Source organism: Chrysemys picta, chromosome 9 (genome assembly GCF_011386835.1).
Source record: "Chrysemys picta bellii isolate R12L10 chromosome 9, ASM1138683v2, whole genome shotgun sequence".
Taxonomy (NCBI): Eukaryota; Metazoa; Chordata; order Testudines; family Emydidae; genus Chrysemys; species Chrysemys picta.
The window spans coordinates 14,972,491-14,986,587 of NC_088799.1; the positions used below are offsets into that span (position 1 = coordinate 14,972,491).

General features: G+C 38.5%; 1 protein-coding gene across 5 annotated transcripts in view; it reads right to left on the reverse strand.

Moving 5' to 3' along the window:
- Positions 1–3,095: 3,095 nt before the first annotated feature.
- The window catches only part of FNDC3B (fibronectin type III domain containing 3B), a 369,204-nt gene continuing 358,202 nt past the window's right edge, over positions 3,096–14,097 (reverse strand). For 4 of the 5 annotated variants that reach the window (XM_042853768.2, XM_005299260.5, XM_065557752.1 and 1 more), the window contains one exon: positions 3,096–5,018. In XM_042853768.2, coding sequence (XP_042709702.2) covers positions 4,707–5,018 — 312 coding nt within the window. In that variant the 3' untranslated portion in view covers positions 3,096–4,706. Of the gene's footprint in view, positions 5,019–7,654; positions 7,875–14,097 lie in introns of those variants that run through there. The other variant, XM_042853769.2, reaches the window with a different exon arrangement.

A 14,097-nucleotide genomic window follows, 5' to 3' on the forward strand; every position in this document is an offset into this window, starting at 1 on the left:
TGAAATGTTAAGATTTCAAACTTTTTTCATTTTTCAAAAGCAAAAATTTAAGAATGAAACAAATTTTCATGTTGTTTCAAAACTCCCATAGAAGAATTTAACAAAATAGAACATTTTCCTGCAAAAGCATATTGTTTTTGACAAAACCCCAGTTTTCACTAGGAACATTTTGATGAGCTCTATGTTTACGCTCCCACCTTAGTGATCAGTTTGCACGGGTTAAATTTTCATAACTTTTCACAAGGAAAGGGGCTGGAACATACATTTGAAAAAAAAAAAAAAGAAGTGGCAATTCACCTTTGCATTTGTTAGCTCCCCAAAGTAGGGCTCGGGGGACATGAGTTTTGCTGGGCTGAGATGGCTGTCTACACCACATTATATTAGTGAACCATGGAAGATGACAAGTCATAGAAAGATCTCCTCAGAAACAATTAACTGAAGCTTCCTCACCATCCACATGGGTACCATAGGGATGTTATCTTGTGATAGCAACAGTAGCCCAGGCTGTATTGGCATAACCACGCTGTCTGTTTAGGTTTGATCACTGCAGCCAAATCTTGTGCCCCCCATTATGTCTTTATGTTGTGAGTGTATTGCATCAAAATCCCTATTTAGGGTCATGTCAAGCAAATCTGGGATCCCTGGCAAAGCCATTCAATTAGGGTCTGAACCAAAGCCAGCTGATGTCAATGGAGTCTTTCTATTCAGGTCAATGGGTTTTGGATTGGGGTCCTAGTGGCCACAAGACTTGTGGTGCAGAATGTAACCCTACTTGGAAGTGGATGAAACTTTTCAATGGATGGACTAGGAACCTGCAATGTGCCTCCGATCAGCCTTAAAAAAGAGAAGGAGATGACATTGAGTCCTGTAGGTGTGCAAGACCTAAGCCATGCTCTGGTGGAGGCGCCCCTTCTATTTACCCAGCCACACAAGAGGCTACAGCAGTCAGTGATTATTTTATCCTGTGACCAGACCATTTCAGCAGATAGGGTAATGTCCCAGTAGACTGCTCATTCAGGAAGGTGCAACTCTTCTGTTGGGAAGAGCAGTGTCTGGGATAGAAAAGGGGATGGAACTTTGGTTAAAAAAACAACCACCACCAAACACCAGGAGTTTGGCCAGTTTGCTCATCCCTAGTTTAGTGAGACTTAATTTTCAAGGCAGTATTTAGTGACCTTGTGGGACTACAGCATCCATTAGGAAAGCTATAGAAAATTAATGGACTTTGACAAGCACTTACAAAGCATTCTCTTTATAGTCTGAAAAGATGGTCCCAATATAATGACAAAGACAGATAATCACGCTGAACAGGAAAAGGAAACATAAACCCTTTAAAAAATCTTTAAGATTCCAACTTAGCAACATACTGGGCTTGATTCATAGCTATTTCTCCAGTTTTAGGCTGCTGTGACTCCACTGGCAGGATACAGACTAATACCTATAAGGATGTAAAGGACAAAGTACTCAGTTAAAAATAACCATGGTTAATATCAGAAAGAATTAAAACATTTATTGGGCATAAATATATTACATATACACTACAGATACAGTTAAGTCTTACATACATAGCGTAGTATCTGCAAAATCTATACATTAAAATAGATATGGCAGTTTTAATACAATGCATATGAAATAGTCTAAAATTTACAATACAAGAAAACATGATTATTTTTCTCTTAAAGTTGAAAAGCTTGGAATGTATGTTCCTGTAGTGAGGTAAAAACATTTTTATTTTTTTTTCAATTTAAAGAATTGTGCAAGGATAATGGTCATACACATTCAGTTAGGGCACTTTTCAATTGTGACATTGAATACTGAACTACTGTAGCCAACAAAACAGGATTAGAAAACTACAACATTTCAAGTTCATAAAGAAAAAGGCAGATAATATAAAAATGTTTCTTTCCATTTTTAATATATTTTAAATATTTATTTTTTCCTTTTTTTATTTTAATTTATTTTTACAATTTCTTGGAGCGCACAGGGTTTTTGGGTTTGGTTCACATGACTGATATTTATTGGGCCAGGGAAAGGATATAAAGACATACAGGGAACTACAAAGCATCAGTAAATTGTTGTAATCATTGATAACAGAAGTAGAAACGGGAATGGTTTAAAATCTGTAACACTTTATGGTTACATTAAAATGGATTATAATGGTATTACTAGGATTATAATGAATTATAATGGCAGTATATACAAAGTAAATACTGATGTCAAATTAACGTAATATGGGCCTGATCCAACTTGCATAGAAGACTTTTTCAATTAACTTCAATAGGAGTTGGATTGGGCTCTTTGATTAGTGTGATTATAATGGATACCAAATGAATTAGAAAGGCTTAAAGTGTTACAGATTTTTGTTCTCCACACCTTTGCTCACTGCTTTTAAAACTGCTCCATACTTTCAAACTTGCAGAAGAGAACAAATTATCTAAAGCAAGTTTTATTTATTACAGTATTTTTAAAAAAACACACCAGGCTTAGATTTTGTAGCAGCACTGCGAAAACAGTATTCCAAAAATTCAAAAAGGGAATCTATTCAAATCTGTGGGTTTTCAAACTACAGATGATTTTTCATCGTTTTAAAAAATATATCTTCCCCCCCATTGAAGACAGCTGTGTATGCTTTGCTCACAAAATAGATGCAAGATCACAAAGTTTCATATCACAAATAAATTTAAATAAAATGTAAATAAATTTGACAAGCCATGACTTTGGCAAAAACAAAAACTTATATTTAGCTCAATGCCATCCGTTTGCAAGGCTAAATTAAACTAATTATAGTCAATAACAAAATACAGAACATTTGTAATATTTGCTACATCTAGAGAGGCACATGGAATAATTCATTAATCTTAGCACTTTCTTTCAAGAGATGATTATGTTTTTTGGATACATGTAAACGTTTCAATCACTGATAACCTTTTTGTTTTTTGGCATTTTAATGCACTAGATGCTCCCATCTTTAAAAACACATGAAAATGTAAGAAGGTTAATAATAATACTAGGAATGCTGCCAGGTAAAAAGTTGACCTAAAGTACAACAGTATAAAACAGACAAAACATAACATGCTACAAGGGAGAAAAAAAAATTAGTACATAAGTACACTTCTTTATTTTTTTTATTTTTTTTTTACAATAAATAAAAGATTGCACTGTAATTGGCATTTAAAGTACTGGATGCAGTATATTGTATAAATAAACCTAAAACAAAAATAATGTTGGCTTCCCCATTACTTTGGTTAAGGGAATATTATGCTAATATAGGACACTGCATCTTAGACAACGTAGAGAGAGCACAAAACAGCTATGACAAAAGCAAAACCAAGTAGCAAAAATATACAAAAACAAGAGGAAGGGATATACATTGTGTATCTGTTGCACCCTTTTGGAATTGATTTGCACCTCCAGCTTGTTACTGTCCCTGAGGTACTCGCACGTTGTTGACTTCAATATAAATAATCCAATGATTCGGGAGTTAAAAAAATCTAGTATTTTGATGGATTAACACACGTATGTGTGGGCCACTGCTGTAAGAAGAGAAATGATACATTCAGATAACTACTCTGGCTTTTGCAACGTATCAAATATTTTGATTGACTCTGTGATAAGAATAATGTAGGCATCAATTGAAGGTACTTAAATTAACTGACCTCATTTTTGATACCCCCCAAGACAGGTCTATAAAATGGATCTTCCTCCAAATGTGACTGATTGACTGTAAAGTTGTTTACATTGAGTGTAAATCTTACATAATCAGTAGAGGCAGTAAGCTGTCACCAGCTCTAATCTTATAAATCAGGCTGAACAAAATAGAATATAATAAATCTATTGATTAAAAGTAGTTATATATACACACACACACAACAACAACAAACAAAGGTAAAGCAGCTTTCCAACAGCTGAACATGGGAATAACTAACTATTGCACAATGCCCTCTTACTTAAAGTTACTGCTACGAATCAAAATGCTTAAAAAAAATCTATAATGCTTCATAATTTATATGCAGTTTGATTATCTGATTTCTTATACAGGCAGTTCATAGTGTTGTAACCATAGAAATAACAGATAATTAAAAAAGTTTTAGATGGCAGTACATTGTTTTGATTTAAATGCACTAAGCAGTTAAAATAATTGAGTGTACATTTTATCTTGGAAAAAATATGGGACAAATGTATTGTAGTGAATAAATCATAGGTAACATTGGTAATACTGGTCGGTGAAAGACTGGTACTGTTGACTAACACTGCATTCTAGACTTATTACTATACACACTTGTGATTAATGTTTACAGATACAGAAGAGACAAAATAAGTGACTGAGGATTATAATTTACTAAATTGTAACATATATGAAAGACTATAAGGACTTCAGTGGGGGAAAAAAAAAAAATCAAAACCAAACCAACCAAACAAAAAACATAAAGGCAAATTGATTGCAATTCCGAAACTTTGAAGGAAAAAAATCTTGCTTTTGGTATCTGGGTTGCTTATTTCTCCAGTTTGACCTCTTCCTAGTTTTGAATTTCAAAAAGGTGCACCAAAACACGGATTTATCTTTTTCCTAGCTAGAACTGTAAAAATAAGAGAAGTATATAAAGTGTATGGTAGAACAAAAAGATTTCAAGGAATATCTGAATAAATGTGTGGATTATAATGCGTAGCATTAGTTAAATTTATACCTCAAACTTTCACTGGATTCTCTACTTCATAAAGAAGTATTGTAATATAAAGGCAAATAAAATTGACAAAGTTGCAAAGCCAATAACAATGAGGGCTGCAAACTGTTCATCAGTAGGCATCATGCTCTTTATCTTAGGATCATCTATGCGTCCCAATTCCCCTGTAAGCATGATCTCCCTTCGTTGGAGCATAAAGGCAACAGATGGGCTGAAAGGTCCACTAAGTTCCTGTGAGATATCCAAGCATCGGCGACATACGCAGACACGGAATCGGTAGTCTGTGTTGGTCTGAAGGCCTGAGATTTGGAATGTTGTCTCATCTCCCTTGTATACCTGCAAAACAAATTAAAATTCACAATCAAATTTAAAAATCAATGGACAGTCATGTGCCAAAGATTTTTTTTCTTATCAACACCATTCATAAATAGCATTATGCTATCCTTGACAGAACATCATTTGTGAGAGATTTAGATTTTAAATACTCAATTTACTACTTCATAATCTAAATAGTGGTATGGGCATTTTATGAAACCAACTGCCTGATCCTGCATTACATACATAGCTACAAGTTCCAATGAAGTGCTGGAGAGTTTTGGTTTGCAAGGATTTGGCATCAGACCTTTAAAGCAAACGATTAAATCTGAGTCCTTTCAGGAAACATCCAAACTAATTTTAGGGAAAGATCTTAGTATGTCACAAGCAGTCAAAGAATCCAGAATGTGGAGTCGAGAGGATTGTATAATAGATGGTCAAATATGGCAATTCTCCATATTCAGTACTAGTGAACATACAGTGAACACACAGAGAAAGACAAAAACAAAGGCAGGAAAGACTTCAAGCAATTAGTCCATCTCAGGAGGCAAAACTTTCTGGACATTTTGGTGGTTCAGTAAATAATATAAACAACATTAACGTTATGCTTTATCAGCAAAACAATATAATTACAGACTTGGGGCCAAATTCTGCCATATGATGCATTCCTCTCACAGGTCTGAGGGCAATATTTGGCCAACAAATGGAAAAAAACCTGCAAAATCATGTTACTGGAAGGCAATTTTAGAATAATCCAAAATCAGTTACATGTTTTGTTTTGATGCAACTTATTTTTCAATTGCTTTCTTCATATTTCCCTTAAGACCTATGGCCTATAATTTTACAATTTTACAGTAGTAGCTGTAGTCCATAAATGGCTCTAGCCTTTTATATACATATAAAAAGGATAAGATGTTTATTAGAACAGCATACACAAAGTGTTGGGAGTTTATGGATTGCTCAAAGCTAACAGTTACTTTTCGACAGAGAGATTCATTTCCTCTTTAATGATAGTCACCAAACACTAGCATATGTGAGCAAAATATATTGGTTTTTATAGATGACAGGTGAAATCACTCTTCCAAGATTACCTACAGTATGAGTCATGGTCAGAAATAAAATCTTACGATCTCCAAAAAAGAAACAAAGGGCCAGAAAGAAAACTGTTTCTTGAAATATGTATGACATCCTGAGAGTGGGAAAACAAAGTATACAAAGCATGTGTATTACTATAGTTGATATACTATACTTAGAAGTTCAGAAAGATCACACACGAAAGCAAAAGTAAGCAGTCATGGGATAAGATGGAAGGTCCTCTTATGGATGAGTAACAGGTTAAAAGATAGTAAACAAAGGGTAGGAATAAATGGTCAGTTTTCACAATGGAAAGAAATAACTAGCAGGTACCAGGACCTCGGCTGTTCAACATATTCATTAATGTTCTGGAAAAGGGGACAAACAATGAGGTAGATGATACTAAATTACTCAAAATAGTTAAATCCAAAGCTGACTGATAAAGACTTTCTCACAAAAACTGGTTTGCTCAGTAACAAAATGGCAGATGAAATTCAACGTTGATAAGTGCAAAGTAATGCACACTGGAAAATATAATCCCAACTATACATATAAAATGATGGTCTAAATTAGGTGTTACCACTCATGAAAGAGATCTTGGAGTCATTGTGGAGAGTTCTTTGCAAACATCTGCTCAGTGTGCAGTGGCAGTCAAAAAAGCTAACAGAATGTTAGGAACCAGTAGGAAAGGGATAGATAATAAGACAGAAAATATCATAATGCCACTAAATAAATCCATGGTGCCTTTATGACTGTGTGAAGTTCTGGTTGCCCCATCTCAAAAAAGATATATTAGAATTGGAAAGAGTACAGATAAGGGCAACAAAAAATGATTAAGGTATGGAACAGCTTCTATATGAGGAGAGATTAAAAAAGATTTGGACTGGTCATCTTAGAAAAGACACGACTAAGGGGAGATATGATAGAATGATATGAATGGTGTGGAGAAAAAGTGTTACTTATTCCTTCACATAATACAAGACCAGAGGTCACTCAATGAAATTAATAGGGGTTAAAACAAACATACGGAAGTATTTTTTCACACAACACACAGTCAACCTATGGAACTCATTGCCAGGGGATGTTGCAAATACCGAAAGTATAACTGGGTTAAAAAAAGAATTAAATATGTTCACAGAGGATAGGTCCATCAATAGCCATTAACCAAGATGCTCCAGGGACGCAACCCCATGCTCCAGGTGTCCCTAAACCTCCCACTGCCAGAAGCTGGGATTGGACAACATGGGGTGGCTGTTTTGTTCACTCCTTCTGAAGCATCTGGCACTAGGCACTATAGGAAGATAGATGCTGGGCTAGATGGACCATTGGTCTTACACAGTACGACGATTCTTATGTAAAGTTCCTCTTGGTTGCATTTTATCCAATGTTTAATGTATCCAAAACTTAACCTATTAATGGTAATAACATTTAGAGAATTTATGATTCAGTGAGTCTGAATCAGAGTAAATGGGAGAAAATATGAATCTGAATAAATAACTGGGAGTGCATGTTGAGATTTAAGTGGAAAAAGTGAAATGGAGTTAATGTTAATCCTGCAAACACATAACCATTGACAAAAATTTATGTAGCAAAGGATTCTTAAGGTTGGTATTTTATTGAACATTGAAATGCAAAACAATGTGTTGAATGCCACAAAAGCCTCCTGTGCAAAAACTAGACTGCCTCCATCTCTTCAGGGGTTGAAGATCTTCTCTTGCATTTTGGTGTTTAATCAGTTTTTAATTTTCCCACAGCAGGAATGGAAGACTGAAGAGAGGCTCCATTCACTTGAATGGGAGAGTTCTGGTTTATAAATGGGAAACAAAAAGAGAAATTAAAACTGAGCTGACAGAAAATTTCTTATATGTAGATCTAGAAAACGAAATACAACATCGCACATCCAAATATAAGGAATAGCTCAAATGAATAGCAATTGAACACACAGATAACTCTGTGCCTTCTTTTCTGTTAAGCTGGGTGCCTTTACAAAGCTTAAATTGAAATAGACATTCAAGCCCTCAATAATGGACCAATCATCATGTTCTCCCATGCATTTTACACCTCAGCCAGGAAATCAGTATTTCATTACTTGTGAAGGCCTGGGTCAAGACGTGCGATGGATTTTTAATGTCTCTAAGCCAGCTACAATCTCTCCATATACACTATTGATGAGGTTCATTTTGAAGAGCAATACTACTTGGCTCCAAAAGATAAATAAAAAATAAAACATGTCAACTAAGACTCATATTCTCCCCCTATTTCATGTGTTCAACATTCATGGAGAGTTTGGCATCAAAGCAATAGGTAGAATATAATCCTTAACACACGTAAAACTATCAAATTCCAGCACTATATAACATATTTTCTTACCATAAATCTCCATGATTCACCACATCTGTCTTCTCTTGTCATACTGGTGATCTTTCCTTGTCTTCCCACGCCCAAAGAAGAACTTAGCCATTAGGGTCAATGTGCTATGCAACAGAAGGTGCCAACACGTGCAAACGTAACTGTCTGTAGAAATAACCTGATGACTGAAATTCCTATATGCAAGTGCATGTCACTCTTTTTAGGTGTCTTCCCTTTTTATATTAACTAGTCATTGCTCCATATGGTCAAATAACCATCCTGTTACTAATGGCAGGTGGGCCGAAGTACCTGCCTGCTTACCTCTCCATGCCATATGATTTGGGTAGTTAGTGCTTCAACCTACACACAAATACAAGCTGTCAAACAATGAAAAAGAAATAGAAATCTGAAGAGGAAACGTAGCTTAAATGAGTAGTTAAAGGAGATTAACTTGCTTAGGAAATCCCACCCTTAGAATGTATCTATCCATGTATCGATCTTAGATACACCTCTACTCCGATATGACACGACCCGATATAACATGAATTCGGATATAATGTGGTAAAGCAGTGCTCCGGGGGGGGGGGGGGGCACCTGCGCACTCAGGCTGATCAAAGCAAGTTCGATATAGCGTGGTTTCACCTATAATGCGGTAAGATTTTTTGGCTCCCAAGGACAGCGTTATATCGGGGTAAAGGTGTACTTACATCCCTTGTCCCCCTTAACGTAGTATCTGAGAACCTCACAATTTTTAATATACTGATACTTACTAAACCTCTTTGAATAATGTATGCCATCAGGACTGCCATTTTATTTATTTATTTCCATTTTAAGAAACATAAACAATGCCCCTCCCAGGTCTCTAGCCGCCCTTGCCATAAATTAACTCTCTTGCTGTCACAACAAGCACTCCTAAAACAAAATGAAAACCTAGAAAAACCCAAATAAGAAATCTACTTAAACAGGAAGCTTACATTTAAATAATGTTAGGACGGGGATATATACAAACAATCCTCATAGTGTTCAAAAAGTTAGTTGGGTAAATTGATGATGTTACCTATTTTCCTGTAAGGATGTTACAATCTAAGATAACTGGGAAGTTAAATACAGTTAAATCACAGCTAGAGAAAGATTTAGATCTTCATTACGGGGTAATAAATATAGATGACCAAGAAAGTTCAATTAAGCTGTCTAAATGATGACACTTCTTAGAATCAGACCAGAGACTCAGAAGTGAGACAAGAGTGATTTTAAAGAAGGATTAAAAACAGTTTGAAACTCAGCGCTGACCAAGAGTGATGAAGACAAATAGCTACAACTCTCTTTCATTAGAGACAGCAGGTCAGTCCTCAGCTCATGTAAACTGGCATGGATCCAATGTTTTCAATGGTAGGTGAGTTCAATGAAGCTATGCTGATTGGCATCCGCTGAGGATCTGGCCCAGTAAGGACAATAACAGGGGGAAATGGCAACTTTGGTCATTGAACAAGAAAAGGAAATAGGCAGCTTGTTAAAGAAGTTTAGTTAAAATCTAACGGAACCAGCAATTATAAATTGTGGTGTATAATGCAAATGCTAATGAGCAAGTTTACCAGCTTAACAATCAACATCTTAGAGCATGTGGGAAAACGGAAAATAAAAACTGCACTAAAATAAATTTAAGAAATGTTTTGGTTAATATTTCTCTCTCATACTCTTCTAAGAGAGGAAGGAAGCCCCCTAACTGAGGTTCAGTTCCTTGCTCTGCCACACACTTCTTGTGCGACCTCACACACATCACTCTTTGTGCTTCCATTCCCTATCTGTAAAATGGGGCTACTAGCACTGCTCTACCTCACTGGGGGTGTTGTGAGGATAAATATATTAAACATTGTGAAGCACTACAGTTATGGGGGCCATGTAAGCACCTAAGACTTACTGTAGACCCTTCATATGTGGTTGTACAGCACCTAGCACAAGGAAGCCCCAATCTTCGGGATCCTAGGTACCACCACAATATACGTATTTAATAATAATAATAAATAATAATAATACAAATCTGAGTAGGTACTCATATGATCCTCATCACTGTAGCATCTTCTGGGTCCTGTGTTGATTCTAGCTATACATGAGCTGCCTATCAAAACATGCATGCTTTGTATCCTCTCTCAGCAATGGGTAGGCAATTATTATTGTGTACACCATTCATACCTGGCTGCAGCAGCTGCTTCATTCACACCTGGCTGCAGGGGCAACCCTTGAGTCATTACAGACAAATATCCCACTGATGTCAATGGAAGTTCATCTTCATTACAGCTCCAGGACCGGGCAAGGTCAATACAGGGTTTCACTGTTCTAAATCAGGGGTTCTCAAACTTCAGTGCACCATGACCCCCTTCTGACAACAAAAATTACCACACGACCCCAGGAGGAGGGACTGAAACCTGACCCCCGCTGCCCTGGGCTGGAGGGCCAAAGCTGAAGCCCAAAGGCTTCAGCCCCAGGCAGGGGGCCTATAACCTGAGCCGGCCACCAGGGCTGAAACCATCGGGCTTTGGCTTCAGCTCTAGGTGGTAGGGCTCAGGCTTCAGCTTTGGCCCTAGGCCCCAGCAAGTCTAACGCCAGCACTGGCGACCCCATTAAAACAGGGTCCCAACCCACAGTTTGAGACTTGCTGCTCTAAGCAGAGAAGAAATCATTTTGTTTGACAGTTCTCTGGGCTGGGGCATCTCTCTCTGGAACAGGCTAAAGGATCACTGAATTGACGTTTATTTTATATAGAAGCAGAGGTGGATTAAGGTTTCTTGGGGCCCTGGGCTGGAGCAAGTGGGGAGCCCCCCACCCTTTCTGACTGTGGTCCTATCCCTATTCTGCCCTTCCTGCCTGTGGCCCTGCCCCATTCTGCTCCTTCTCCTGCCCCGTTCCACACATGGTCAGCCCCATTCTCCCCCCCTCCCCCACTGTGGCCCCGCAATGTTCACTGGCTCTCTCCCCCGCCCACAGTGGTACCTGTGCTGCCGGTGGCGGTAGGGACAGGACTGCTCTGGTGTTGCTGCAATTGTCTCCCTGCTGGGGCTGCTGCTGCCCAGGGAACGCCACATGCTGGGCTCCTGTTTCCCCCTGCCCATTCCCGTATCCCTTTCTCCTCCCCGTCCTCTTCCTTTCTCCTCACTGACCCCTTGCCCTGCCCCCACCCCCACGGTTGTAGAGGAAAAAGGTGGGCACTAGGACCCAGGAAGCAGAAGGCGGGGGAAAAACTGCTCAGTCTGCTCCCCACTAGCTGAAACATGCCAGGGGAGGGGCCTTCGCAGAAATAGGGGGGAGTGGTAGGTGACACCCCTCCCCTCATCCCTCACCCCCAGCCTCACCTTTGTTTGGGAGGGAAATGCCCTCCCTGCAACCTCCCAAACTACACCTATATGCCTGGGGCTGCAGCTAGGGTCAGGCGCTGGAGCTTTTCCCGCCACCCGGCGCTCCTGCCGACGAGCAGGGTCGGGTGCAGGGGTGCCCATTTTTATGGGGCCACTGGGCATGGGCCCTGTCGGCCCAGTGGCAAATCCGCCACTGTATAGAAGCAGGAGTTGCTATTTGGGAGCTTGGGAACATAATACAAGTGTGCTGAGCTCTTCTGCTGGACCCCTCTCTGAAGCTAGCACCACAGCAAGTTGTTGTTATTATTTGTATTACAGTAGCACCTAGAAGCCCTAGTCATGGTGCAGGACCCCACTGTGCTAGGTGCTGTACAAACATGGAACAAAAAATCCCTGCCCCATGAGACTTATAATCTATGTACATCATACACATGCTGCTGGATCCTTCCGTGACATTTGATACTACTGATCAGCAGCAATCAGACTGAACTCAAAGGGTTTGCGGGCAACTGTTTCCCCACCTCGACAGCCCCTACCAGGAAAGTTCAATCCTGGTCATATAATAAAACGAGTCCCCCTGTTCTCCTATGAAGGAACAGGTTGTTAAGTACTGGGCACTAATGCTGCCAAATTGAAATGCGCCTGATATAAGTGTATGAGAAGCACAACGTGGCCTTAGTGAGAATGAGGCTTATTGTGAATACTAGGCGTGATTCTCATTATTACTAAAGCCACTTTACACTGACAGAGAGATGTGAATGATACCCAATATTTCCAATACTTTCATGTCTCCTTCCAAGCCAGTGCAATGCCCTTACTGTGGAATCTCCCACTGAAATGAACAGTTTTGAAGGATCCATCAAGTAATGTATTAAAATAAGAAAAAAATATTTTATGCTGCTCATCAAGTTATTTTCTTTTGTGTATATGTCTGTTTTTTTCTTTCTTGGTAATATTTAATTACTCTGATCCTCCGCGAAGAAAACAGAGATACAGAATGCTATCCTGGTGATTGGAAAGCAGGCTAAGGCATCACATTAGCTAGTTAGGTTCTCTCCTTAGCGTTCTTATTTCCACCAGCAGAGGGACTGAATCCCTCCAGATGGCATCTTCACATCCGTCTCCTGTTGGGAATGCTTCCAGATTTTTGAAGACGCTTGGAGGTTTTGGATTTTTTTCATACATAGATTTGCCCCAGGGAGTAATCTCTATGCATGAGGCAAACCTGCGAAGTAGTAGTGGGAGCCCTCCACTTTATCTTCCTGCACAGCTGAACTACTCCTGAGCCCAGTTTCCTGTGCATTGCATGTTTTATACTTGTAGTGAACATTTACCCATATCAATGCACTGGAAATGAAGGGGAACGTAATGAATATGTCGATCGCAAATGATTCTGATTAGAACAACAAAATTTGCCTGTAATTTACTAGCTATGCCACTTGTAACAATTTAAATATTTTACTTTTATTTACAGTATATTTAATTAACTTAGATGCCATTATATAAAAGACTTTCGACAGCACTGACAAGAGAGCTTTAGGCAGGGTAAATTTTATTTAGGTGGTAGTACGCAAAGGTGCATTTGAGAGAATATACTGTGTATTTTCTATTCTTATTAAAATAATACAGAGTGAGTGGTGGAGCGGCACAGAACTGTCAATCTTCCCAAACTCTCACCAACACTTTTTATGCTTAAACTTTTTCATCTCTCTTCTAAAGAAAAACAATTTAATACTCTTAAAACGTTTGTTTTTTAATCAAACACCAAATTCACTTCAAATAGTTCTATATAGGTTTTTATGTATCTATAAAAGATACACACACACACACACACACACACACACACACACACACACTCACTCTCTCTCTCTCTCTCTCTGCACTTAATATTTAGATCCTGATACGGGCTACTTTAAAGACAGTCTCTCAGATGCCATAATGATGGCATGGTATGAGAACACAGAAAAATAGGAAAGACTCCCATTGGGAACACTAAGCCAGTCAAGAGTATTTTAGTGTTAAAATACAATATAGGCAGATAACATATACGTATACACAACACATACACCATGCACAGGGAATCTTATTAACATTGCAAAATCAAGCATCCGGAAGTTAGGAAATACCACTATTAAGGGTGGCCATTTAACCTTAATTTGGCCCTTTTATTCATATGCATGATACATGCTATTTTTTCCCTACATGACCCCTGCCTGCCTCATTTAGCGCACAATGGATGGTGCTCACTGAATGGAGGAAGGTAGTATAGTGGATTAGGGAGTTATCTGTAGGATCTCAGAGCCTGTGAGAAATGCTAATGTGAGATA